The sequence below is a fragment of the Halichoerus grypus genome, chromosome 15 (genome assembly GCF_964656455.1).
Source record: "Halichoerus grypus chromosome 15, mHalGry1.hap1.1, whole genome shotgun sequence".
Taxonomy (NCBI): Eukaryota; Metazoa; Chordata; class Mammalia; order Carnivora; family Phocidae; genus Halichoerus; species Halichoerus grypus.
The window spans coordinates 52,052,735-52,080,234 of record NC_135726.1 but is presented as its reverse complement, the minus strand read 5'-3'; the positions used below and the strand labels follow the sequence as shown (position 1 = coordinate 52,080,234).

The window sequence follows — 27,500 nt, the reverse complement described above, 5'->3', positions numbered from 1 at the left end:
TGACAGATGCAAATGATCATATTGTATACTTTGGGATACATGAAATCTATTCTTTTAAGACTTTATTTATTTGAGAGAGAGAGAGAAAGGGAGTACAAGCAGGGGGAGGGGCAGAGAGAGAGGGAGAAGCAGGCTCCCCTCTGAGCAAGGAGCCCAATGGGGGACTCGATCCCAGGACCCTGGAATCATGACCTGAGCTGAAGGCAGATGCTTAACCAACTGAGCCACCTAGGCGTCCCATGAAATCTATTCTTTTTTAAGATTTTATTTATTTATTTGACAGAGAGAGAGAGGGAACACAAGCAGGGGGAGTGGGAGAGGGAGAAGCAGGCTTCCCGCTGAGCAGGGAGCCCGATGCGGGGCTCGATCCCAGGACCCTGGGATCTTGACCTGAGCCGAAGGCAGCCGCTTAACCGACTGAGCCACTCAGGCGCCCCCCATGAAATCTATTCTTAAAATTCATTTCACCTGTTTCTTTTTATTGACCGAGGGTGGCCAGTAGCAAGTTCCACACTACACGTGTGGATTGCATGTGGGGCTCGAATTAGATTTCTGCGGGACAACTTTGCTCTAGAGAGATGGGTAACATCCATTTGGGGATCAGGAAGGTAAGAGAAGAGAAAAGCAAGGAAAAGAAGAGCTACAGGGGGATTGGTAGGGGAGTGAGTAAGCAGTTTGGTTTGCCCTAGGCCCAGTTGCCATGGTAACATTGCTGTAAACTCTCTTCCGACATAAAAAAGGAAAGGAAGGAGCAAAAGCCAAAGTGTTTTGATTCCTTATTTATTTTAAAAATATGCTTATATAAGGCTGAGTTCTCCATAAATAATTTCCATAGCCACCTTATATGGAGCATCAACTCTGGGCCAATGAATGTCTCTTCCAAGCGTTTTCCTGGATCATCTGCTTTAACCCCCATCAGGGTCCTATGAGGTAGGGTTCATGGTTATTGTCATTTCACTGAGGAGCAAACCCTGGCCTGGAGCAGCTCAGGAATCTACTCGGAGTTTTGGGGGGGGGCAGGAAGGGTAGAAATAGCATAGAAACCTGGCAGCTGGACCGCAGAGACTGATTTACATAGAGTGGGCGGACAAAGGATGTAAAGCAAATGTGTGTTTAGAGTAGCTATGATATTCACATGTCCTAGCCAGGAGGAAACGCTTTCTTGCAGAACTGGACTTCACGTCTGGTCTCACTGATGATCATACACGAATACAAGCCATACACAAAACCAAGATTAGTTGCACTGCCATTTTGAATACTGGAATATGGCACAAGAATGAAGCCTGGTCTCCGGGAGCTGGGCCTGTGTACCCCGAATGATACATACACCTCACAGGTGAGGCCTGTGGACCCATACTGAAGCCTGAGTGACCCTGAAATTCTGAATGAGGCTTCTCCCCGGAGAGTGAGTCCGTGGACCACACTGTGTGAGGCCAGGGCCCCCTGATTTACGCCTTCTATCCTGACCTCCACTTGTACCCTGGGGAGGGGGTTACAACCGGCTAAAGCCTGTACTCTCCCGAAGCACTCCCCCCCCCCCCCCGCCTGGCCCCCGCCTGGCCCCCGCCCATCCACCGAGCGAGGTCTGGTCTCCCCGGCTGATGTCTCCTGGTCCCCTGTGAATTTGGCTTTTGTGGGCTCATCAATGAAGGTGGCACTGCCCATCCCCACGTCCTCCTTTCCTCCGGCCCTTTAAGAGCGGCTCCTTGGACCCCAGCGGCACAGACCCCCAGCTCCAGCAGCAGCGTTACCACGGAGACCGGGCCTAGCTGGGGGAGGGGCGAGCCCAGGCGCGCAGGCGTAGGACCCAGCAGCCGGGTCGCCGCGCAACAGCTCAGATTGGAGCGGAGGGTGAGCGCCCAGACATGGCCAGAGCCCGACTCCCCTCCCCCCTGCCGCTCCAGGTGACGGCGGTGGCGCCCTCCCCTGCACCTGAACATGGGCGGCGTCACCGAGGCCATTCTCAGGGACAAAGGTCAGAGCAGCCGGGCTGGCGACATCCCTGAAAGTGACACGTAAGCCCCCTGCGGATTCGCCAACAGCCCGGGAGAGGGGGCATCCGCACAGGCTGCTGCGTCAGGCCAGAGGCACCATGGCCGTGAGCCTTTTGCGGGACTGGTGCCGGGGGCTGGATGTGGACGTGCACCGGGCCCTGCTGGTCACCGGCATCCCGGAGGGCCTGGAGCGGGCGGCCATCGAAGCCGTCTTGCAGCCGGCCTTCCTGCCCCTGGGCACGTTCAGGCTGTGGAACGCCAGGGCCGCGAGGGACCACAAGGCCAAGGCCGCCCTGGTGGAGTTTGTGCAGGACATAAATCACGCGTCCGTCCCCAGGGAGATCCCCGGCAAGGACGGGGTCTGGAGGGTTGTGTGTCAGGACCCCGCGGAGGACCCAGGAGTCCTGAGGCAGATGAGACGCCTGGTGCTGGACGAGAGGCCCTCGCAGGCCGCAGGGCCCGGGGCCGCCGGGGACACGCTCCTCTCTCGGGCGTGGGAGCCCCGGGCCCAGGGCTCAGAGCCGGCAGCCAGGAGGGCTGGCCCACCTCCCAGGCGGGGCCGCCGGGCTCGCAGAAACAGAGCCAGAGGCAAGAGGTGGGCCCCGAAGGGCCAGAAGACCGAGCGAGCGGGGCGGCGGCCCACGTGGGCCCGGCGGGAGTCGGGCGCCTCTTCCGAGGGCAGCCTGGGCATCGTGCTCGAGGAGCTGGACGCCGACGACCTGAGCGCCGACGAGGCGCAGAGCGCGCTGTCCGCCACGCTGCACCAGGCCGCCCAGGAGCTCAGCAAGAAGGAGTGGGCCCTGCGGAGCGGCGCGGACGCAGGCCAGGGGCCCCGCGAGTTCTTGGCCCTGGTGACGGTGACCGACAGAGCCAAGCGGGAGCCGACGGAGAAAGGGGCGCCGGGGCCCGAGGCCGTCAGCCTCGACGGCGGCGGCGAAGGCCGGAGCCGCCGCGTCCCCGACTTAGTGGCCCTGCTGGCCGTGCGAGACGCGGGCGACGAGGAGCCGGCCGGCGGCGACGCTCCCGAGAGCGAGTCGCAGCCGAACGGGGAGCCGGGAGACGAGGCGCTGGACAACCCCGAGTTTGTGGCCATTGTGGCCTATACGGACCCGTCGGACGCCTGGGCCCGCGACGAGCTGCTGAAGATCGCTTCGGTGATCGAGTCCCTGGGCTGGAGCGCCGGGAGAGACGGGACGGATGCCCTCCGCGAGGTCCTGGGCGTCCTGTCCCAGGACACCGGGGGAGCCCGCGTGAAGGTGGAGGAGGCGGGCCGCCAGCTGGACGCCCTGGTGCTGCGCAAGGCCGCGGACGGCGGGAGCCCGCGGGAGCGCATCTGCGCCCTGGCCGCGCCCGAGCCCCCGGCCCCCGGCAAGAGGGCGCGGCGTGGCCCCCCGGCGGGCTGGGGCGACGGCGAGGGCGGCCTCCTGGAGCTCGTGGCGCTGCTGGCCGCGCGGGACTCGGCGGGGCTGCTGCCGGAGGCCGGGGAGCGCGCCCGGGAAGGCGGGAGGCGGGGGCGCGCCGGGGGCCAGCTGGGCGAGCTGCTGGCGCTGTTGGCCGCCCGGGAGGGCGCGGCGGCGGCCGGGGGCCCGGAGGCGGCGGCCGGGGGCCCGGAGGCGGCGGAGAGCGAGGAGTCGCAGGCCGAGCCCCGGGCGTCCGGCAAGGCGCGGGCCAAGCGGGCCCGCACGGCCTCCGGGGCGCTGGGCGAGGCGGGCGAGGCGGGCGCGGCCCCCGCCCCGTCGGGCTCCCGCAGACGCCGAGGGGGAGGCGGCGGCGGCGGGCGGGCGGTCAGTCCCGAGACGCCGGCCGAGGAGCGGGCCGCGGCGCACGGGAAAAAGAAGGGGCGCGCGGGCGCGGGGGGCCACGTCCAGGCCGGCGAGGCCAGGGCTCCGCCGCCCCCCGGCTCCGAGTCCGCGGGCGGGAGGAAGGCTCGTCGCGGCGGGAGGCAGCCCCCCAAGTGCCGCTAGGGGACCCCGGAGCCGCGCGGCCGCACCCGGGGCGCTGCCCCCGCCCCCCTGCGGCCGAGGCGGCCTCCCCGCTTCTCCGCGCCCAGCCCCGCTCTGCTGCGCCGCGGGCCTCCCGCCGCCCGCCTGCCCGGCCCCTCGCAGTCCGTCCTTGGCAGGCGGCAGGAGCGATCCCCAGGGAAGAAGGAGAGAGGTGCGGGCTCCCCGGAGGCAGCAGCCCCAGGTGATGGGACGGTGTCTCGGGGCCCACCCAGGGCGCTGGGCTTTGGGCGGCGCCGGGTTAGCACCGGGGTGAGCGTGGCGGCGGCCGTGGGGCAGTGGGGAGGCCCGCCGGGCCAGAGTTCTTTCGGGCTCTCTGCGAGGCCCCCGTCGTTCCAGACACCTGCTTCTGGCCTGGGTCCCTGGCCTCCCGCCCCGGTCTCATGGGGCCTGGGGTCTGGGATGGAGCCTGGGCCACCCAGCTGGGCCGTGGGTGTCTGCGTGTAGCTGAGGCCTGAAGGCTGATCCTCCCTGCTTGGGGGAGGACATGATATCAGAAAGAGGGGCAGCCGAAGGGCAGAGGGGGCAGCTCCTAGGGGAGGGGAGAGGTCCTCTGAGAGAGGAGGGAGGAGAGGTGGGAAGGGTGGGGGCAGGGGAGGAGGAGGAGGAGGAAGGGAAAGGGCACCAGGCCTGCCCCCCTGGGGTGCAGCTGAGACAAGTGAGCCAGCCCCTCAAGGCCAAGGCCGGCCACCTGCTACTGTCCACAGGCTGAATCTGTCACTCAGGCTGCCCAGTGATTGCCAAAAATCTGAATTATTTGCCACCATTTTCAATCCCATAAACTCCAGATTTCTGGCTTCCCTCACTGGCAGTGCAGGGCAGCGCACCTCCCACAGGCCCGTGGTCCCCTCCCCACCCCCCGCCCCCCTCGTTGTCCCAACAGCTGTCCCCCCGTCCCGTGGGCTGACCGGCCCCTCAGCACTGGCCTTGCAGCCCCTGGCATAAGAGGATGCGGGGTCCTGGGTTCACCCTCTGAGTGAATTAGACCTCGGACGGGACCCTGAGGGGGCACCTGAGGGGCAGGGGCTGGTCCAGCCAGCGTAGGAGCTGCCCAGGGAATGGCGTTGAGAGGAAGGAAGTGTCCCCAGGAGGGAGCTGCAGCCCAGCCCCGGGTTCCCCCAGGAGCGTGGCTCAGCGCTGTGGGGGTCAGCACCTGCTGTCCCAAGTGTGGCTGCTTCCGCGGGCTGTCAGTGTCCGCGTGGTGAAGCGGACACCAGCCCTTCCTGCCCACCTCACTGTGTCCCCTCCGTAGCGCTCTGCCCCGGATGCCAAGTCCTCTTGCCGTGGGGCTGTATGTGCCTGAGCCAGAGTCCCTGTCCCCAGGGGGTGCCAGGCCCATCGTGCCAGGAGGGCCCTCCCTCCATGTCTCCAGGAAGGCGCAGGGGCCCGGGGGCGCCCTCACAGCCCGACTGGACTGTGTGAGCCCCGCCTGGGGACACCCAGGTGCAGGAGCAGACTCAGGATGTGCTTCAGCTGTTCTAGAAGCTGCCTCCCTCAGAACCACAGGGACCTGCATGGGACAGTTCCTCAGATCACCACGGAGCAGGGTAGGGTAGGCCTGGGGCTGGGGCTGGGGAGGAAGCCCCCTCCTCCCTGTGTGGGGGGGGTGATGGCCCTGGGCTGAGTGGCCTCTGCAGCCTCTTGGGTGGGGAGAGCCCCAGAGCAGGTGTAGGCTCCTTTCCTTGGGCACTGGTTGCCTGGGACCCTTCAGTAAAGTGAGTTGAACATTCTGGCCTGGGTCTCTGTGCTCTGGACCATGGGGCAGGGGATGCCCCGCCTCCCATAACTGAAGTCCAGCCGGAACACCTGGGACTGTCCTGTCATTGATTTATACGCAGTGTCCCTTGCTTGTTCAGTGGCTATCCGCCTGGCCCAGCCCCCTCACCCATCTGCAGCCATATAAATTCTGTCTTGCTTTAGCTTCTACCTGCCCCCACCTCTGGCCTCCTCCTCCCACTCTAGCCTGAGCTGTCTGTTGCTTTATTGTATCTTGCCAGGCCCCAGCACTCCCTAATCTTTAGAATGCCCTTTCTTGGCCCATCCAGCTGCACTTTCTGGGGCCCAGCCATCACCCCTAAATCTGGTTCCTACCCTACTCCCCCTGCACCTCATCTGGTCCCTGTGTCTGCTCCATTCCCTAGCCCCCAGGTTAGTCTCTGCCCAACTATACCTCACCCTGGTGCCCATGTGGACCCTTCACCTCGCTCTCTGGCCTGTAGCCCTCCATAGTCAGCACCCCACTCCCACACTTCACCATGAGGCCCGGCCCCTGGCCCCTGGGCCTAAGGTTTGCCATGGACCCAGACTAAGGGGGTCCTATCTCTGCTCCTATTGGGATCCTGCCTCCCTCCCTGCTCCTCCCCCATACATGGCTACAACATTGCTAGAGGGGCCCTTTTGGAACTCAGTCGGCTGTTTGATTCCCTCACTCTCCTCCCCAAACCCTTCAAAGTCTTCCTTTGCCCCCACAGGTTAAACTGAAGTTATTATAGTGGTCTAGACCTGCTCTGTCCAGTAGAGTAATCTCTGGTCACAAGGGACAATAAATTTAAATAAAATTAAATAAGATGGAATATCCTTTTCCTCAGCCATACCAGCCGCCTTACACGTGCTCCAGAGTCACATGGACCCGCTGGCTACCATTCTGGCGCAAGTATAGGACATTTCCACCATCACAGAAAGTTCTCTGGGACAGCACCGGTGTGGTTCCTCTGTCCCCATTTTCTCTGCCTCACTGCCCACCACTCTCCCCCACCTTCAGACACCCAGATCTCCTTGCTGTTCAGGGAGCACTTGGAGCCCATTCCTGCCTCAGGGCCTTTGCATTTGCTGTCCCCCCCCCCCCCCCCGCCTGGAGTGCCTTTCCCCAGGATATTTGCATAGCTCCACCCTCCACTTCCTCCCAGTCTTTGTGCAACTGTCCCATTCCCAGGGAGGGCTTCCCTGACCACCCTATCTGAATGTAACCCTTCCCCCACACCCCCACGTCTCCAAGCTCTGATGGTTGTCACCTGCCACACTAATTTGTTTCCAGACGCCCCGCTGAGGACACGGGTACTGCAGGTCAAAGTGCAGAAGGGAAGGTCAGGCTGCCCCAAGATGAGGAGTGCAGCAAGCTGCTCCGGCCCCGGGAAGCGCCGCTGCGGCCCAGAGCCCGGCTCGCTGCGCTGAAGAGGACCCACCAAGCAGCCGCGTTCCCCGGCCAGGGACCCAGGCGCCCCTGGGCCACGTCCTCGCCGCCAACAGCGCAGGCCGAGCAGCTTCCGGAGAGCGTCCCCCGCCCCCGGCTTTCCGACGGCCGCCGCGCACCGGGCAGAGGAATCGGGACGGCGGCTGGGGCCGAGCGTCGGGCCCGGAGCCGGGGGTGGGCGACCGTGGGGCGAGGGGCCGCCGGAGCGCTCAGGCGCCGCCCCCGGGACCCGGGCTGGGGTCGCCCTGCCCCCGCCGCGTCCCCGGCGCCAGCACGGTGCCCGCGCACGGTGGCGCGCAGCCCCGAGGACACCGAGCCGAGCGCCCGCGGGCCCGGCGGCGGGAGGAGGCGGCGCCCGGGCGGAGGCGGGACGGACGGTGCGGGCCGCGGGGACGCGGAGCCAGGCCCGGGGCTCGCTCGGCGCTGGCGCGGCGGCCGGACGGACACCCTCCAACGCGGACCCTCGCGGGGCGCCGTGGGGCGGGGACACTGAGAAGACGCTTCTGGAGCAGCGCGCGCTGTGGCGCGACCCGGGGAGGCGGCAGGGCGAGCCGTCGGCGGGGCAGGGTTTGCCAGCATCGCGCATTTCGGGTGGCTCGGGGACGCCGTCACGGAGAAGGTGACCTTTGAGCGAAGACCCGAAGAGGGGAGGGCTGGGGCGGGCGGGTGCCCGAGGGAGGCGCGTTCGGGCCGCGGAACGGCTCGGGCCCCTGATCCGAGGGGTCATTCACGGGTGATCACGGACCCCTCCAGTGCCACGTCCCGTGCTGATTGTGTCCCTGTGGGGGTCTGTGGGGTGACGAGATTAGGGTTGGGTTGTATGTGTCTTTATTTGATTCTGTGCAGAGTAGGGCTGGGGGAATAGGAGGAAGGCAGGTTTTCACTCCCATTTCCCAGATGAGGAAAGTGAGGCTCTGGAGGCGGGGAAGGGAGCTCGAACTTGGGTTTGTCCTCCTCCGGGGCTCCCTCGCATAACCGCTTACCGTTCCAGAGCCTGTGGCCGCGGTGCCCCCCAGCCCCATCCCCTACCCAGGCTCGCCCCGCACTCCCAGGCCCAACCTGTCCCGTCCCGGCCCCTCGGCCCGGTCGAGTCCCGGAACTCCGGCGAATGCGGTCGGGTCCCAGAACTTCTAGAGGGAAGATCGCGGGCTCCAGGACCAGCTGACGCCGCGGGCTCCCCACCACCCACCACCCGCGAGAGGGGAGAAAGCCCGCATTAACTGCGGCCCCCGCGGTCCCCACCAGGGGGCGCTGCAGGACCGCTCGTTAAAGGCGCCGCGGCGAAGACTCCCGCGGAGGGCGCAGGATGCTGCACGCACTGGCCCAGGGCCTTCCAGGCCCAAAGCTCCACCTCTGAAAGTCAGGCTGCGGAAAGTGGACGTTTCTGGAGGCCAGCGGTCCTTCGTGTGAGGTCCCGGGATCAGCAGCATTAGCATCACCTGGAGCTTGATAGAAAAGCATATTCTTGAGCCCACCCCACACCTAGGGAATCACTTGGGGTTGGGATCCAGCAGTCTGTGTTTTAGAAGAGCTTCCCATGGATTCTGCTGCACCACCAGCTTGAGAGGGGTCTGCTGTGGGGTCTGATTATCTCCTGGAGCCCTGGGGTGGCAGCCGTCGGTCCTGGGTGCACGTTGGAATCACCCAGCAAGCCTCGGGGCTCCGGGAGCCCCAGCCACACCCTGCACCATTTGCATGAGAATCTCTGAGCGTGCAGCCTGGGCAGGGGTGTTGGAAAGCTCCCGGGTCATTCCACACACCAGCCAGGATTGGCAACCCCTGTCCCAGGGGCCCCCATCAGGGCTGAGATGTCTCGTGAAGTTCTGGCCGTCTCTGATGTAGAACAGGAATAGGACGATGAGAGATGAGGTCTGTTGGGGTTGATTTGAACTCCAACACATTACGTCTTCTTCCATTGTTTCCGCAAATCTTGGGATCCCCCTTTAAGATGAGTAAGTAGAGGCACAAAGTGGCACAAGGTAACCAGCGGGAAGGTAACAAAGCTTGTAAGGGGCGGTGTTAGGGGTGAGCCAGGCTCCAAATCCCTCCTAACCCTGCCCCTTGGTGGTTTCCTCCTGCCAAGGCACACCAGCATGGGGGACTCAGAAAGTCCCTGGTGTCGCAGGGTGGCACCTCTATGGATGTGTTCCGTTGTTTTTCTCTTTGGGGATATTTAGGAGTGTCCACATTTAGGGTGTCCTCCTATTTTCTGGTGCTTCCCCCCATGAATATCCTGGCATGTTTGAAACCATAACCCTGGAAGCATCCATGGGTTGCATTTGGGGACTGGGCCCTTCAGGTGATAAATGAAATCCCCTTGGATCAAAAGTAACATGAAAGCCCTGATACAATTTCAGAGAACCCAAGGGATCTCTGCCTCCTGGGCCTCCCTGGATGCTCATGCCTGGATTGCTGGGGATGGGAGGGACAAACGGAGAATCTGCGGGAGGGATGGATTGGCCCCAAATCTGGGAGCCTCCTCCTGGTGTCTCTCCCCATCACCGCTCCCACCTTCTTTCCCCTTCCAGGACTCCAAACCCTCGTGGGCATGTGGCTGCAATTCCAGATGGAGACAGCCCCCATTGGTACCACCAACCTGGCATCCAGAGCATGCACTGGGCACTCCAGAGACCCATCCAGCCTAGTTATTCCCTGGCCCCTGGCACAGTCCATCCCTGCAGGTGGGGTCCACACCCTGTCTTTCTTCCAAACTCCCTTGGGGCTTTTCCTTGCTGGGCTAGGGACTGTGAACTATACCATGTGCAAAGGGACTCTTAGCATCCTATGGAAGGAGCACCAGCAGCTACTACTTCCAGAACAGGAGCAGGTGAGAGCAGGCGATTCTTTAGTTCTAGAAGCGAAAACTAAGAAAAAACCCAGGCCAGGGCTGCAGTCCCAGCCAAGACAGAGCTGGCCTCCAGGTCTCCTTCCTCCGTGATTTCTCTTTCCTCCCGCCCTCAGCGAGGCTGGGGTGTGGTCATACGCTGTTTTTGGTGGGTGGGGTGGCGTTTTGGGGGACACAAGATAATACAGAGAGAGGTCCCTCAGTGCCCACAGGGCCTTAGCAACCCTATCTGTCCCCAATCATGAGTGCCAGTCACAGCTCACTACACATCACACCCAGATCAGGCTTTTTGGCCTGTCTCTATTGCAAAGAGTTTTCAATGTGCCCAGTGGCCAATCTGCCCCAGGAGATGTTTTGGGGGGCTTGATCAAAACAGATTCCTGGGCCACACAGGCAGCTGGAGCAAATCCACAGCTCTGGCATGAAGGGCCCCAGAATCTGAATTTTGGACATGTTCCCAGATGATTATTCTGTCCTATGTAACCGAGGTCGGGGGAAGTATGTAATGTGCTAGAGACACCCTCCTCATGGGCCAGGAGCCAGGGGTATGGGGATGGCAAGCAAAGTGACATAAACACAGGGCACCATCCTGGAGGGTGGGAGCAGAAGGAATACAAGGGAGTGACGACATAACTCTGGAGCATTCGTCAGTTGCCCAATCCAAAGGCAGGAAATCTCGTGGTAAACATTTTTATTTGCATGTTGGCTTGTGCCCTTCTTTTCAAGTTCAAGGAGGCGGCCAATGTTAAGTGGGTGGTAGAAAAGAAGAGAAAGGGAGAGGGGAGGGGAGAGAATTTCTCTACACTTCCCCCCTTCAAGCTGAGCACCTAGAGTTGCACTGGAGAAGTTAAAATCATGAGTGATGCAACCCCTTTGTACGGCTCTTTCTTTATGTTCCTTGGGTGACTAGAAAGAGTCTGTTTTTTAAAAAAATCAACGCATGAAAGATAAACTTTTAACAAGACAGAGGGGTGTTGGGTGGAGATGGGAGGCCCGCTGCCCGGCCCTTGTCCAGCTCCATTTTCAAGTATGGCCGCAGGAAGGGCATCTCCATCCCAGCGCGGGAGGGGGAGGCCGCGCCCTGGGTGGTGACAGCATGGCAGGTGGCGGCGAGCTCCAGGGAGCCCCTGCCCTCACCTCACAGCTCGTCTTCTTGTTCTCCCTGCTCTGCTTCTGCTCTGGCCTCTGCCCTCAACACCCTAAGGCTCCTGGCCTCGCCTGCCCTGGGGACCCTCTTGGGCAGGGTTGGCAACCGGGGAGTGTGCCAGAAGGCTCTCCGGTGCTTGCGAAACCACGAAAAACGTCCAGGGGTCTGGAACCTCACTGTCTTGACCTGTTTCCGGGCCTTAGCTCCTTGGGTTGTCCCTATGGCCCCCCGGGCAGCTGGGGCTTCTGCCCCATCCGATGCAGCCTCTGCCTCCTGGACAGCTGGGGCCTCTGCCCTTTGATTATCTGCAGCCCCTTCCCTCTGATTATTTGCAGCCTCTGCCCTCTGGACAGCTATGGCTTCTGCCCCTGGGTTATCCTCAGCCTCTGCCCCCTGGACAGGTATGGCCTCTGCCCTCTGATTATCTATAGCCTCTACCCTCTGATTATCTGCAGCCTCAGCTCCCTGATCATCTGCAGCCTCAGCCCCCTGATCATCTGCAGCCTCAGCCCCCTGATCATCTGCAGCCTCAGCCCCCTGATCATCTGCAGCCTCAGCCCCCTGATCATCTGCAGCCTCAGCTCTCTGATCATCTGCAGCCTCTGCCCTCTGATCATCTGCAGCCTCTGCCCTCTGATCACCTGCAGCCTCTGCCCCCTGATCTGTGGATGCTGCTTCCTCCCTCCTTCGACGGCGAAAAGAGGCCCATTTGATTTTGGGTTTCCATCGTCTTGGGGGCGTCTCCGGCCCCTGCCCGTCTCCTGTGTTGCCCACATTATCCCCCCCGCTGGCTCTGCCCGGCCCTGATGCCCCAACCCTCTCTAGCCTGGGAGAGGCCTGCTGGGCCTCGCTCCCCTCGGGGCTGGACCTGGGCGCCCAACCCTTCACCCTCCGCTTCAGCTTGCCCCAGGACACCTGGCTGACATACTCTCGCCACCTGTCCGCCTTGGACAGCTGCGGCCTGGGGTTGTCCTCAAACATGGGCACGGGCAGGTTCACGCGGCGGCGGGCAGGTGGCGCGCTGGGCTTCTTCTCCCCTCGCTGCAGGAAGGCCTCCACCAGCTCCTCGTCGTCCTCGCTCTCCAGGTCGCTCCCCAGAAATTTGCTGCCCAGGTAACTGACTGGCATTTTGCGCACCTTCCTGCGGCGCCCCGCGCCTTTGGGACCCTTGTCACCCTTGTCTCTGGAGGTCTCGAAGTCACTGAACTCGCTGTCGCTGGCGTTGCTGCTGTCATAGGTGCCCACGACCAGCCGCGGGGGAGGGGTCACCATCTGCTGGACTCTCCTCCTCACCTGGGGCTCCTTGGGCTTTTTGGGGGGCTGGGGCGGGTGTGGGGTGCTCTTCTCAATGATGCGGGCCACGTCCTCCAGTGTGCGGCCTTCTTCCTCCAGAAACTGGGTCAGCCGCTCGCGAAATTCCGCCTCCTTGGTGGCGGGCTTGGAGATGACCCTCCACACGCCTCCCGCCAGCCTGACCTCCCGGGGGATGAGCAGATAGTCCACGTCCTCCCCGATCTGCAGCATCCCCACCGTGGAGTCCTCCTCCCTGCGGAACACCTTGCCAATCTTCTTGAAGGTCCCCACGGGCTTCAAGGCTTCCACGAGGACGTCCAAGTCCACATCTTTGCAGACATCAGGGACGCTCCAGAGGATCAGGCAGTCGGGCGATGGGAGGAAGCCCCAGGGGAACCAGCCCCCCACGTGGCTTTTCTCGAGGGTCTTTAAGATCTCCAGGGTGAAATCGGGGGTGGGGGCAACGACCCCAAACTACGCGTAAGCCTGAGTCTTAGGGGACGGGGGTGGGACGGGTGCCCTTAGAACTGCCCGGAGGGTCTCACCTCTCCAGCCAAGGATGAGCCAACCCCTCCCAACTTCTCTGCCCGCCACAAAGTCCAGTCTTGACCAGGTCCGGCTCCCCCGCCCCAAGGACTGGCGGGAATCAGTTCCCAGGATGCTTACGTGAGCCGGGGTGAGGTCAGTCCCGAGGCTCGAAGCCCACCGCCAGCTGCAGATGTGGGGTCCGGGCTCCAAGTTGGGGCGCACGGGCTGCCCCCGTGGCTCTTCCTGCCCAGGGACGCGCCTGCAGCTTGGGAGAGGCCTGCGCGCACAAAGACGGCTCGGCCGTGGCTGCTCAATATGGCCGAGGCGCTCGGAGGCCGCAGCCCAGCCCCCCCGAGGGTCTCCCGCCCGCGGGCAGACGGCCGCCCCCGTCCAGGCTGACCTTGACGCGCCCGCACCTCCCGGCCGAGGAGCGCGCGGGCAGGAAGTTCCTCCTCGCTCCCCCCCAGGGTGAGGCCCACCTCCCCCCTTCTCATCTTACACTCCCCGACTCGGGAAGACTGACAGGGGGGCTGTCCACTCCCCTCGGGGCGCCCTCCCTCCCCTCCCCCACAGGGGTGTGGCCGCGCTCCGGGCCTCCCTGGGGCCACCGCCTCCCAGCAGAACGCCCCGCCGCGGCCCACGTCAGCACCTTCCCCGGGAAACGCGGCAGTTCCCCAACCTGCCCTTCTGAACGCGCGGGTTCCAGCCAAACCCTGGAGGTGGCTTGGGAAGCCGCTGGCACCGTACTGTTCGGCTTCAACATCCTATGACTTTGGGTACCAGCCGTTCCTACCTGTTTAAGCATATAGGTCGGTGGAGAAATTGGTACCAGGATCTTACTGCCCCAGCCTCTGGCGCGGGGCGTGGCACACTGTAGGTGCTCGGTAAATACTTTGGGGGTGAGTGAATGAACCCAAGTGGTGTTCATCAGGAGGGACTGGCTCTGCTGTACGATTCTCACATTGAAATACTATGCAGCCATGTACAAAGAAGCACCCAGTAAAAAGGATAGTCAGGTTTTATGGGGCATTTCCTAGAGCTTTCTGTGGATCAGCTCCACGAAATCCTCCCTGTAACATTATGATGCAGGTAATAGGATTGATGATCCTTCCCATTTTTTTTTTTTAAGATTTTATTTATTTACTTGAGATAGAGCAAGAGCGAGAGAGGAAGAGCACAGAGGGACTCCCCGCTGAGCAGAGAGCCCAGTGCAGGGGCTCTGATCCCAGGACCCTGAGATCATGACCTGAGCCGAAGGCAGTCGCTTAACCGAATGAGCAACCCAAGCGCCCCACCCCCCATCATTCCCATTTTGTAGCTGAGGTTGTAAAGTCGCTTGCTCAAGGTCCCACTGCCATAAGTGATGGAACCTGGACTTGAATCTGAAACAGTCCAACTTGTGTGTGTATATGTGTGTGTGGGGGGGGCGGACAAAAGGTCTAGACGTGCGGGTGTACTGATCTCAGGTACGAGCCGACAGTGGCTGTCTCTGGGGAGGGAGACTGGGGAGCCCCAGAGGTGGCAGAGACATGTACTTTCCCCCCTCTATATCTTTTTGGATTGTTTGGATTTTTAGTGGTCAAAAATGTTAATTAAGTAAGTTAAATTAAAGCAAAGTTCCTCAGAATCGGCCATGGACAGAGGGGGGTCGGGGTCCCTGGGATGTGGGGCCCAGGACGTGCAAAGCTTCCCAGTAACCCTGAAGCAGCTGGCTCATCAACAATATGCACCACGATGGCATTGGTACTAATAACAGTGAACTTGCAGGGAGAGCTTCCTCGGAACCAGGCACCCTGCTGTGTGAGCGGGGTGGGGGTGGGGCGCTGTTGTTAGGAATTCTCAGAGCTACGGGAAAGGGGAATCCAGGCAAACAGCTCCCCGTTTCCCCCTCACTGCCTGCAGTCGACCCCAACCCAGCAGCTGGAGGGAATCTTTTAAAAACTTCGATCTGTCTCTACTCTTTTAAAAAGCCTCCATCTCACTCAGAGTAAAATCAAAGCCCTCACGGGGGGCCACAAAGCCCTAGCACACCTCCCCCACTTCCTTCTCTCTTTCTCTCCTCACTGACTCCACTCCAGCCACCCCCGCCTCTTTACTATTCATCAGACACCAGGCTCAGTTCCACCTCAGGGCCTTTGCACTTGCTGTTCTCAACCTCCAGATTGTTATGGCCCCACCTTTTCTTGGCAATTTCCCTCTGCCCAAATGTCACCTTTTTTGGAGAGGTCATTCTGCAACACCACCCCCCCTCAACGATAGGAGTGGCCTCTACCCTCTCCAGAATCCTCTATCTCAGGAATCCTTAACCCTTTCTGAGTGCCATGGGGCCGTATTCAAGATAAAGTTTTTCAATGCATAGGATCGCATCCATCGGATTACAAAGGAAACCAATTAGAATGAAATATACAACTGTGAAAAGAAAAATTTTAACAACAAAAAACTCTGTAAAATAATAATGACTTTAATACAAGGTATAAAAAAAGGAACACGTATAATTTTATTTAACTCACGACGTGGGATTTTATTTAGTTCTTGAAAGAACCAGACAGATGTGGAGAGAAAGAGGGAAGGAAAGGGATAGAGGGAAGGAAGGAAGATGCTTGGGGGTGGGGTTGAAGATCTCAGCGAGGCCTTTGCACAATTACTGGCTCGTTCGGGTTGTTTTTGCCTTTGCAGAGCCGGGTCGATAGGCTTGCTGGATTTTCTCCTCCCTCTCCCAAGCTACATCCCTGCGGGCGAGCTTAGCCCCCGCCTGGCCTCCCACCGCCCCGCCCCTCCCTTGTGCTCAGTTTCCAGCCGCCCAGCGGTCTCCACGGCAACGAGGAGACGCGCTTCAGCACGGGTCCGCTCTGGGAGGGGAGGGTCCGGAGTGGGTGGGGGGCGGCACCTCCTCTGGGCTTCTTATCCCTTCTTTAGGCCTGAGCCCCCCACTCAGCTTCCCTGAAAAGCTACCGGAAACTAAAAATCCCTAGGCTACCCGTTTGAGGAATGTTGGTTTATGAATCCAAGTCCGAAAAGTCGAGTTTTCCAAGTGGAATGACCTCGCCGATGAGATATTTGTGTTCTGTAATTGGTAAAAGGTGTGTGTGTGTGTGTGTGTGTGTGTGTGTGTGTGTGTGTGTGTGTGTGTGTGTGTGGTGTGTGTGTGTGTGTGTGTGTGTGTGTGTGTATGTATGTGTGGGAGTGGGGCGGGGGCGGGGCGGGGAGGATTATCCTCGAAACGAAAACCTCAGATGTTCAACATTCTTACAAAAATTGCCAACCCCTGAGCAGTTCCGCTGTGGGTATTTTAGATTACTCAGATCTCTGGCAGCGGAGAGCCTTCTCCAGCCGCCCCAGAACAAACGATAATCACAGCTCCCATTTTTATACGTGTTTAAAAGAGATGAAAATCCAAAAAGGATGGGGGAAGAAAGCAAAACGTGGCCCAGATCTCTCTACCCAGCTACACTTGGTTGCCACTTTAAAAAATAATACTACTGAGCCACCCAGGAGCCCTGCTTGTGTTCCCTCTCTCGCTGTGTCTCTCTGTGTCAAATAAATAAATAAAATCTTTTAAAAAAAATAAAAAATAATACTAAAGGGGCGCCTGGGTAGCTCAGGTCATGATCCCGGGGTCCTGGGATCGAGGCCCGCATCGGGCTCCCTGCTCGATGGGGAGCCTGCTTCTCCCTCTCCCTCTGCCTGCCGCTACCCCTTGTGCTCTCTCTGTGTGTCAAATAAATAAAATCTTTTTAAAAAATAAAAAATACTAAAAGTGACACACACACGTTAAGAAAATGAAGTTCCAGAAAGGTATAAAATGAAAAACAAGTCTCCCTCTCCCAGCCTCCAGCCTCCAGCCCTCTTCCAGCAAAGTAACCACAGTGAAATAGCTCTGTATTTTTGCAGGAAGAAAAAAAAATGCTTAAACGTGTAATTTTAGAATTTACCCCAGGGGATTTTTCACATTACCCTGAATTATTTTTATCATGGCGCTTACCACTTCCTAGTATTTTCTTATTTATTTATTCCTTCTTATTTGTTGTCTCACTGTTTGTTGTCTCACTATTCAAATACTCGACCCATGAGGGGATATTTGTCTGGTTTGGTCACTGCCGAATTCTCAGAACCTAGAATGGGGCTGGTAGGTGCTCAAAATATTTGTTGAGTGAATGAACGAGAGGATTGCGCTACATCTATTACTATAAATTTTGCTTTTTTCACTGAATAGCTGGGCTTGAAGTCTTTCCATATCTGTGTATGTAGATCAGTGTTGGTTTTCTTTTTTTGTGACCATTTCCACCCTTCTTATGCCCGAAAGTAGGGTGCATGAGAATACTGATAATGATTCGCTTTGATCGAGCTCCTACTTTCTCCCTTTCCCCGTGCATTTTTTCTTTTATTCCTTACAACCCCTCTTTTTTTTTTCTTTAAGATTTATTTACTTATTTGAGGGGGGGGGCATAGGGAGAGAGAGAATCTCCAGCAGACTCTGCGCTGAGCTCGGGGGGGGGGGGGGGCTCAATTTCATGACCCTGAGATCATGATCCTGAAGTCACGATCTGAGCCGAAAGCACGAGTCTGATGCTCTAACAGACTGAGCCACCGAGGTGCCCCACTCTTTACGACCCCTCTTAAGCAAGTATTTATTCCCATTTTCCAGATGAGAAAAAATGAGGCCAAAGAAAGCCACACAGCTAGTAAGTGACAGAGCTTTGAATCACTCAGGCTCCTTAGATTCCAACCCCTATACTCTTATGCTTCCTTTATTTTCCCAGTTTCCTATGGTGGTTAGGGGATGGGGAGCAAGGTTGGTGAGCAGTCTCTGAAGACTTCTCTCCCAGGTGACATTTGTAACTTTGGCGTAGTCACTGGATTTGTCCTCAGTCTCAACTGCCCAGAAATCAGATCCCTGTCTAGAATGAACGGGATATAAATTATCTGCACTTTTTAACCGTTGGGTTCATCGACAGCACATAGTAGGTCCTCAAGAAATATAGCAGGAAGCAGCCTTATTGTTCACACTCTGACCTCCAGAACCAGCCTTGTAGTTGGGCCACGCCTGCCTCTCACCTCTTCAGCACTAAAATCTGGAGGCTGTTTGGTGAGCATGGAAGCAAAGCCGACAGAATAGCTGTATATTTGAAAAATCGTTCGTTCATTTCTCCATTCATTCATTCGTGTGGCACATTCCTTTAAAGCAGTGATTCGCAAATCTGGTTGTACATTAGAATCACTAGCGAGAGTTTTGGAAATCACGATTTCCCGAGTGCAACCTACTGAATCGGAGCATTTAGGGTGGGGGTGGGGTGGGGTACTGCATTACAAAAATAATCTTCCCGGGTGACTGACAGGAGGTGATGCTTGGTGGGGCTGAGCAGAGGCAAGAGAGGAACTTGGCCATCTGGAAACACCACACAGCACCTGCAAACCAGCCAGACTGGAAATGAGGGTTTCTCCACTTTCAACAACATAGAGGGACCCTTAAAGGGGGTGAGGGGTGGGAATCTCAGAGATCTGGTAATAGTTTGGATAATGGCTACCCCCGGATTTCAGGCTCGAATCCCTGGAACTTGAAAATGTTACTTTATTTGGAGAAGGATCTTTGCAGATGTAATGAAGGATTTGGAGATGAGACTACCCTAGATTTTCTGGGCGGGACATCAGGAGTGTCCTCATAAGAGAGAAGCGGAGAGAGGTAACAGACACAGAGGAGAAGCCATGAAGAATCAGAGGAGGCGGTGTGACCACGGAGGCAGAGACTGGGGTGATGTGGCCACGAGCCAAAGAACACCAGGAGCCACCAGAGGCTGGAAGAGGCAAGGAAGGATCCTCCCCTAGAGCCTTCAGAGGGAGCTCAGCCTTCCCGAGACCTTGATGGTGGACTTCTAGCCTCAAGGGAATAAACTGCTGTTGTTCTGAGTCGCCCAGTTTGCGGTGATTTGCTATAGCAAGCACAGGGAACAAATCTAGGATCCCCCCCTCCCCCAGTGTGGCCGCTAATCCCCCAGACCCCAGTGAGGAAAGTTCCAAATTAAAACATCCAAGTTTTATTCTGTGACCTTGTCTCTCAAGAACCATTATCCCCAAAGTGAAATATTGTGCAGTCTCCTGACCCCCGGAATCAGGTATGGGTGATGAGAACCTTAGAAGGGTTTTCAAATGCCCGCTGCCCCCGCCTGCAGAACTTCCCTCTGCTGTCTGCCCCCCGCACCCCCAGCCTCACCCCAGGGTGATCCAGAGGTTAGATGTCCCTTTTCTCAGGAGTCTAGGAAACCTTTGGCATGACATACCTAACTCCCCCATAAAGATGCGTCTTTCTGCGTCTTCCTGACCGCCCTCAGCAGTGGGTACTATTATCAACCCATTTCACAGATGAGGAGATTGAGGCATGGAAATGAAGTAATTCCCCCAGGCAGCCCACCTCCCAACTGCCCCACTCTTGTTTTCACTTTTTTTTAAAAAAAAGCTCAGCTCTATTGGAAGTATAATTTATGTCTTATACAATGTACCCTTTTTAATGTCCCATGTGGTAAGGTTGATTGATTGATTGTAGAGAAAGAGGGAGGGAGAGAGAGAATGCATGCACAGGGGGGAAGAACAGAGGGAGAGGGAGGGAGAGAACCTTAAGCATCTTCCACGCCCAGCGCAAGCCCGACATGGGGCTCGATCTCATGACCCTGAGATCATGACCTGAGCCAAAGGACTGACGCTTAAGACTGAGCCACCCAGGTGCCGCTCCAGAGCCTCTGTTTTTAATGCACGGTACATACTCTCTTTGCTGCAAAGAAACTGTGGCATGGGTAGTATTAGCCCCGTTTTACAGATAAGGAAACTGAGGCCCAGAAAGGTGAAGTCACCTCCCTGAAGGCACACAGCCAGTTGGTGGCAGAGTCAAGATTTGAACCCAGGTCTGTCTGCGCAGCTCTGAATCCCTGGACGCTCTCTCCATCATGTGCCCTGTTGATGTTAGGGCACAGGTTGGGTACTGTCTCCCGAGGGGTGTACTCACTTGGTGTACTCACTACTTTGCCCAGGTTCCAAGACAGCCTTTTGTCAGAACACAGGGAACATACTGTCTTCTGAGGAAGCTGGGCACACGTTTAGTTCAGGAATCCGAGATCTAAAACCAGGCTAATGCGTTCTTTGTCAATGCAAAACGCAGCAGTCAACTGGACCCAGGATCCCAGTGGCCAATGCTTAATAGCTGCCTCCCTCTTGGCCACTGTGCCAAGTCATTCATATGTCAGAACGGGTATACTCCTCCCCACACCTGGTGAAATGGGTTACCACTATCCCCATTTTACAAATCAGCAACCTGAGGCACAGGAGGTTCAATGGCTTGCCCAGGCTCATCATGCTTTGGGAAGTGGAGAAGTCAGGACTCGAACCCAGGCCATATGTCCAACTCTTCACTCCAAACCTCCATACGCCAGGCAGAGGCCTCTGCTGTTTTGTTTGGCAGGTTGCCTAGTGAGCAAGCCAATTAGAGGAATTTCAGATTCAGTTCCCCTAGTCACATAATAGATATTTATCTGTGTTCTATGTTTATTACTGTAATGACCGTGTCTTTTTATTTTCCATATTCTGACGCTTGGGTATCTGCGGCCTGGCTGACTCTTGAGGGACTCGTTTCTTCCCGCAGAAACCATAATAAAAGCTTTTGCCCATGGTTCCCCCTCTCCTCCCTCTGCCTCCTAACCAATGCTGGTGCTTCCTCATGTGGCACCCCATGGTGTGACATGTCCTATTTTCTTGGGCTCTGTGAATATGCCAAACTATCTTTTCTTTCTTTCTTTTTTTTTAATAAAGATTTTATTTATTTATTTGAGAGAGAACGAGATAGAGAGAGAGCATGAGAGGGGGGAGGGTCAGAGGGAGAAGCAGGCTCCTTGCTGAGCAGGGAGCCCAATGCGGGACTCGATCCCGGGACTCCAGGATCATGACCTGAGCCAAAGGCAGTCGCTTAACCAACTGAGCCACCCAGGCGCCCCCCAAACTATCTTTTCAATGACAGTCATCTCCTGTTCTCTTGGCCTTACCATTCCTAAATAGAAATAAAACCTGTATTAAAACAATCACCCCTGTATATGTATTTCTGGAGTACCTACTACGTGCCAGGCAGAGTGCTGGGCCGCAGGGATACCCCAAGCAATGAGACAGACCCAGCTCCGCTCCCTGGGAGCTCATAGTCTTACAAGGAAGAGTAATATTAAACAAAGATCTACACAAATAAATTAATCACCATCGAGGGACACGCCAAGCCAGAAAAATACAGGGGAGCTATGAGGAGATAAAAGAGGGGGAATAATCCATCTTGGGGTGGCGTGGAAGGCTTCCTGGAAAAAGAGACCTGAGGGGTAAGAGTCCGTGGGAGTCATGTAAGAGCATCCTCGGCAGAGGCAGCAACAGGGACAAAAGTTCTGAGGTGGGAGGGAGCACGTCGTGGGGTGGCTAGGGTGTTGTGAGATGGGGTGCCGAGGCAGGCGGGGGTCAGTGGGTTACACAGATGTTGAACTTTCTTCTCAAGAGGGATGGAGTAAGCAGAGGAGTGACCAAACTGACTGATTTGTCATTGTAGAAGAATCCAGCAGTGCCGGAAAACAGAGGGAGCCCGGTAGCCAGAGTGCAGGGAAGAAATACCCAGACCTCTCTCTCCTCCCGCCACCTCCTGCCGCCGCCTCCCATTGGCTGATCCCGACTGGAAGTCATTGGGCAAAGGAGCTTCGGTAATGCAGGGCACGGAGGTGGCCTCCCGGGGTGCGGAGCAGGGTGGAGAAGCACAGAGAGGCAATTTGGGGAACCCATGGAGAATCACCAGTGCCAGCCCCATGGGAATCACATAGAGGTTGGCCTCTCAGAGGTTCAGAGCCCTCCTTCAGAATCCCTGACCCTCGGCGAGCACTGTTGAAGGAGTGGCAGAGAGACCCAGCCCTGTGTCAGGAGCACAGACTGTCCTCAGAAAGACCTGGGCTTCCGGCCTTCTTGAGCTTTCCTGTGTGGCTTTAGGCAGGTCACTTAACCTTTCTGAGCTTCCTTTTCCTTATCCATAGAGTGAGATGAAGATCATAATAGTAGAACATCTCATAATCACTAATCTCCTTTTCTGAAATCCAACAAACTCAGAAAGCTTTGCATCACCCCCTCCCTCCAGAAAAGTAAGGGATAAAATTTAGAGGCAAGATCTAGACTGACATGAGGCTATTTATAGTCCTAATTTATTTCCCTTCATATCAATATCCTACATTTCCCTACAGAATACTAATGGATTTGATTATGGTAGTTGCTCAAACCCGCTGCCCATGGGGTGAATTACATGGTATTAGATGTAGTCACTGTATCAGTTTTCTGAAATCTCAAACTCTTTGAATTCTTTTTTTTTTTTTAAGTTTATTTAAGTAATCTCTACACCCGATGTGGGGCTCGAACTCACAACCATGAGATCAAGAGTCACATGCTCTTCCAACTGAGCCACCCAGGCACCCCTATTTTTCCCTTTTAAAAAAGATTTATTTATGGGCATCTGGGTGGCTCAGTCAGTTAAGCATCTGCCTTCGGCTCGGGTCATGTTTGGGATCGAGCCCCGCACCCGGGTCCCTGCTCAGCGGAGAGCCTGCTTCTCCCTCTCCCATTCTCCCTGCTTGTGCTCTCTCTCTGTCTCAAATAAATAATAAAATGAAATTTAAAAAAATAAAAATAAGAAAGATTTATTTATTTGAGAGAGAAAGAGAGAGCACGGGCTCACGTGCGCGAGTGAGGGGAGGGGCAGAGGGAGAGACAGAGATAATCTCAAGCAGACTCCCCACTGAGCGTGGAGCCCAACGTGGGGCTCGATCGCATGACCCTGAGATCATGACCTGAGCTGAAATCAAGAACTGGATGCTTAACCGACTGAGCCACCCAGGCGCTCCTAGATAATTTTTCCAGATGAGATCTAGCATGGAATCCCCCGACACATCAAAGAGCATACTGTGATTGCATTCACATACATTTATTTTATAAGTTCATATTTGTACAATAGAGCATCGACCACAAAGAACAGTGAAGAGTTTTAACGGAACCCACTCTTGAAATTGGGGGTTTACCAAGGCCAGCTGCGGGCATCTCTCAGCAAATTCTTAGGATTTGCTGTGTGCCAGCCAGGTATTGACTCACACAGATAACTGGCTTCAAATGGCAACCGGTTGACCCAACTGCTTGCGTCGCTATGTCAGGAAACTCTTCCAGAAAACCTCGAGAAGGGGTAGGAGATTGGGTTTTAGGGGCAACACTGAACATTGACACACACTCACATTGTGTATCACACATATGGATGTTGTATGGGAAGCACCCAAAACCCACAATAAGCACAAATGTACAGTCTTGATACTGCAGTAAGATGGTAAGGAATGTCACACTGTCCCTTGTTAGGATACAGCGACTCTGCCTTGATGGGAGAACAGCATGCAACAAGCTAATGTGCCTGAGGTCTTATTCAAGCTCAGACTCTGAGGAAACAGCGAACACAGTAACACAATACACGGTGAGTGCGGGGAGTGCGGTTGCCTGCGTTGGAAACTTACAAGGGAGAAAAAGATCAGTAGGGAGCTACAAACTTCTAGGCCATCTAGATGCGCTTGCAAGAAGAGTAAATATATACGAGCGGATGGCAGGAAAAGCTTTATCCCGACCACTGCACAAAAGAAAAGGATGGTGAGGCTGATGATTCAGAGTCAGCTGGGGGAGTTTATAGAAATCAGAGTCTTCCAGGTTTTTAGGGTGTCAATGTACGTGAACTCTAAAAATTCCTTCTGTCTTTTTTTTTTTTTTTAATTTATTTATTTGACAGAGAGATAGCACAAGTAGGCAGAGCGGCAGGCAGAGGGAAGGGGAGAAGCAGGCTCTCTGTTGAGCAGGGAGCCCGATGCGGGGCTCGATCCCAGGACCCTGGGACCATGACCTGAGCCGAAGGCAGCCGCTTAACCGACTGAGCCACCCAGGCGCCCCTCCTTCTGTCTTGACACTTGCTGGGGATGCAAGGACCTAAGAGGAATTTCAGACTGCCTGAGGGTGGGTCCCTTGCCTGCACCCTGGCTGCCAAGGTGAAGGGGTGGGTAGAGAGAGAATCTCCACCTTTTGGCTCTGCTAGGGGGGCCTCAGGGGGTAGCCTCACAGAAATAAGAACAGGGGCTGGATGCTGGAATTCACAGATGTGACTGATGCCCACCGCAGTAATACGTTGGGGGTCTCCACTATCATGATTTGGCAGGTGAGAATCTGAGCTTCTGAGTGTGTGTGTAAATTGCATTTTTTAAAAACCAAAGAAATTCAGCCCAAACCTTTGCCAATCCCTGAACTAATGGAAGTTTGCAAATTCGCAGACCGGATGCCCTGAATAAGAGCTCTGTCTACCCACGGACGTTTGGATTTTACCTGATTCATTTCTTTGTTTTTGTTGTTCTTCACCACGGGGGACTCAAAGTTAATGCCGTTAATGGGTAACTCTTGAAGGTGACCTCTTAATTATTTACCTCCTTTTGGACTATTTCCTGAAAATCTTGCCTTTTGTTCTTTAGAGTGGGGTGCCCCCTCTGCCCAAATCAGAGCTTCTGGAATTGAATTTGGGGAGACCCATATCCTAACCCCAGGGGCCAATCAGAGCAGAAGAGTCCCATGTCTGACCATCCCTTGTAAGGGAGACTGAGTGTGTACAGGACAGCGACAGCTTTTGACAGAGTCAAACACAGAGCCCTGAGCTCCTCAGGTGCGGCAAGCAGGCAACTCACTTCGTCAGGCATGGTTTCTGCAAATCAGGGTGGCCCACTCGGGACGAGTTTGTGCCAGAAGTACCTTCAAGGTCCATCCTTTTAAAAGACCAAAAAACAGGTCTAGACTTTGCAATGGCAGGATCTCCAGCAGTGCCCAAATCTAGAAGGGTCTGTGTCTCTTCTTGGCAACACATACTCAGCAAGAGGGGCTGTCCCCGACATCCGGACTCAGGGGGTGCTGAGGGGGGGATAGCGGCTTTTCTCCAGAGCAGGGATCTCCCCAACATGGTCCTCCTGCTTGGCTTTTCCTCAACTCTGGCAAGAGACCTTCTGCAAACCCTTGGAATCCCCGACCCTGTTCCTCCTCTTCCGTTTCCTTCAAACACCTGCTCACGCAGGGTGGGGAGGGGGAGACAGCCCGAGGTCTCCATGGCAACAGTCGGGATGATGTGCTTCTCTGCCAGGACTGCGACCTCCCGGCTGGTCCCTTGGGGTCTCCAGGTTGTTAGACGTTGTTTGCGGGTTCTTCACTCAAAATGTACCCTCACCCACTCAAATAATACTCACACACACACTCAGGTGTTACTCCCACAGTCACACGTTGCCCACAACTACTCAGATATTACCCGCTCTAACTCATGTTACCTTCAGACTCAGATGCTACCCACACACTCAAATGGTGCCACGCTCACTCATGTATTCAGGTAACTCAGATGTTCCCCTCACCTACTCAGACATTAAAATGAGTGCCACGAGGGCAAGATTTGGGTCTATTTGTTCCCTACTGTATGCCCAGTGCCTGAAAGAGCATCTGGTACACTGTGGGCGCTCAGAAAACATTTGTTGAGTGACTGAGTGATCCATACTCAACCAGATATTACCTACATCTACTCAAATGGTACCGATGTCCACTCAGATGTGCCCCAGTAACTCACATGTTCCCCAGTCTCTATGAGTGCCGTGAAGGCAGGGATCTGTGTTGGATTTGCGTGCAATAGATATCTGCAGAATGAATGAATGAATGAATGGCCCACGCTCAAGCAGACGTTACCCCCATCACTCAGATGTAATCCACAAGTTAACTCAGATCAAAATGCCCTCCCCTCACTCACACTAGTCAGATGTTCCCCATCGCTCAGATGACACCCATTCTCATTCAAAGTGACCCACACACCTGAATCATACTCCCCACCCTCACCCCCATACTCTCCACACTCACTCAGATTCCCCAAACTAATTCAAAGGCTACCTCCCCTTCCGGTCAGTCCCCCCAGCCCCACTCAGATGTCACCTCCCCTCACCCTGCCGCCCCTTGCAGCCTCCCCACCTCACCTCACAGCTTCTTGTCAGATGCATGGTGCCGTCGACGGCTTTTCTTGTGCTTTCGCTTGCCTCTCTTGTCATCTCCAGCCTTGCTCTGCTTCTCCACCAGGGCCAGAGGTGGCGCCCCGTCCGCGCCCGCGGGGGCCCCGGCCCCCGCCTTCTCCCCGGGCCCGGGCGCCCGGCACTTTCTGGCAGGCAGCTCTCTGGGGCCCGTCACTGTGGGGCACAGTTGCTGCCTCAGGACCCGGGCCACATCCTCCACCGTCCTGCCCTCACTCTGCAGGAAGAGGTTCAGCTTGGTCAGGAATTCTATGTCCTGCTTCCGGGGCATGTAGACCACTCTCCACATGCCGCCCTTGCCCTTGATCTCCCTGGGGATCACGGCATAATTGATGTCCTCCTCCAGCCTGATGATGGCTGCCTTGGATCTCTCTTCTTCCAGAAACGCCTTCCCGGCCACTTCGAACTTGCCCAGGGGCTTCAGGGGGACCCGTATGATCTCTTCGAACTCCTCATGGTTGCAGTCTTCCGGTATACCCAGGATCATCAGGGACTTGTAACTGTCCACCTCGAGCGCCTTGCACCCGTGCTCCAACAGAGCAATGTCCTTGACCCCGAAGAGCATCTTGCCCAGCTCTCGGAGGCAGGAGTATGCTCGCTGGTGCACACCTGAGCTGCCTCGAGAATCCACAAAATTATCCAGGATGCCACGATCCCTTCCCAAAGGCTAAGCAGGAGAGAGGCCTCACGGGCCCGATTTGTCCCTCTAGTGGAGGATGTCCCTGGCCCTGCCCGCAGGGCTGCAGTGTCCAGCCCTCTGTAACCTTCCCCGCAGAGGGCTCTTGGGAATGCCCGGGGACTTACGCACAGTGAAACAGAGGTGGCGTCTGCCAGCTGGCTCGTGGGTCCCGAGTCTGGGCAAGGCCACACCGAGGAGGGTCTGAAGACGCACCTCCCCTTTCTTGGCGATGGTCGCCAAAGGTCTCACCCGTCCTCGCAGTCTCAGCCGATCTGGGACGGCGGGTCTCCCTGGGGCTGCGGCCACCGGGGTGTCGTGGATGGGGGCCCAGAAAGCAGGGTGGCTGGTCTCTCGCGGCTGGCCCAGAGGGCTGCCCTCAGTGCCCTGTGGCCCCGGCGAAGACAAGGATGTGGTCTCTGCACTTGCTCCCGCAGTGACGTCACCGCCTCCTTCCGCGGCTCTGCGGACCAGAAGTCTCCATGGCAACCGCAGGAGCATCGCCTCTGCCATTGGCCGGGGCCGGCCGCATTGAAATCAGAGTCCAAGGGGGTCACTCAGGGGTGAGGGGTCAGCCACCTTGCCTTCAAAAGCACCCTCCCTTCTCCTTAGAGAAAATGGCTGATTCCAGGGGAGAGGGGACAGAGAAGATACAAGAGGAGCCTGAAACATCCTTTTTTTTTTGGCGGGGGGGGGCGGGGGGGGTCAGAAAGTA

The 27,500-nt window shown here is 56.7% G+C and overlaps 3 protein-coding genes across 4 annotated transcripts; 1 reads left to right on the top strand and 2 right to left on the bottom strand.

The window, feature by feature from the left end:
- Window positions 1–1,570: 1,570 nt before the first annotated feature.
- On the top strand, window positions 1,571–3,985 carry PNMA8B (PNMA family member 8B). Its single transcript, XM_036090369.2, has one exon. It carries the CDS (start codon window positions 2,093–2,095, stop codon window positions 3,956–3,958), a length of 1,866 nt encoding a protein of 621 aa, XP_035946262.2. The 5' UTR covers window positions 1,571–2,092; the 3' UTR covers window positions 3,959–3,985.
- Window positions 3,986–8,813: 4,828 nt separating this feature from the next.
- On the bottom strand, window positions 8,814–27,271 carry PNMA8C (PNMA family member 8C). Of its 2 annotated transcripts, none has more exons than XM_036090378.2 (2): window positions 26,059–27,271; window positions 8,814–9,125 (listed from the first exon to the last, which is right to left on the bottom strand). In XM_036090378.2, exon 1 carries the CDS (start codon window positions 26,672–26,674, stop codon window positions 26,060–26,062), a length of 615 nt encoding a protein of 204 aa, XP_035946271.1. In that variant the 5' UTR covers window positions 26,675–27,271; the 3' UTR covers window positions 8,814–9,125; window position 26,059. The 2 variants fall into 2 exon arrangements, with proteins under 2 accessions (XP_035946271.1, XP_035946270.1); XM_036090377.2 differs by lacking the exon at window positions 8,814–9,125 and adding an exon at window positions 22,955–24,822.
- On the bottom strand, window positions 10,704–13,417 carry CCDC8 (coiled-coil domain containing 8 subunit of 3M complex). Its single transcript, XM_036090371.2, has one exon. The coding sequence runs from the start codon at window positions 12,698–12,700 to the stop codon at window positions 11,168–11,170; it is 1,533 nt and encodes a 510-aa protein (XP_035946264.2). The 5' UTR covers window positions 12,701–13,417; the 3' UTR covers window positions 10,704–11,167.
- Window positions 27,272–27,500: the final 229 nt, after the last annotated feature.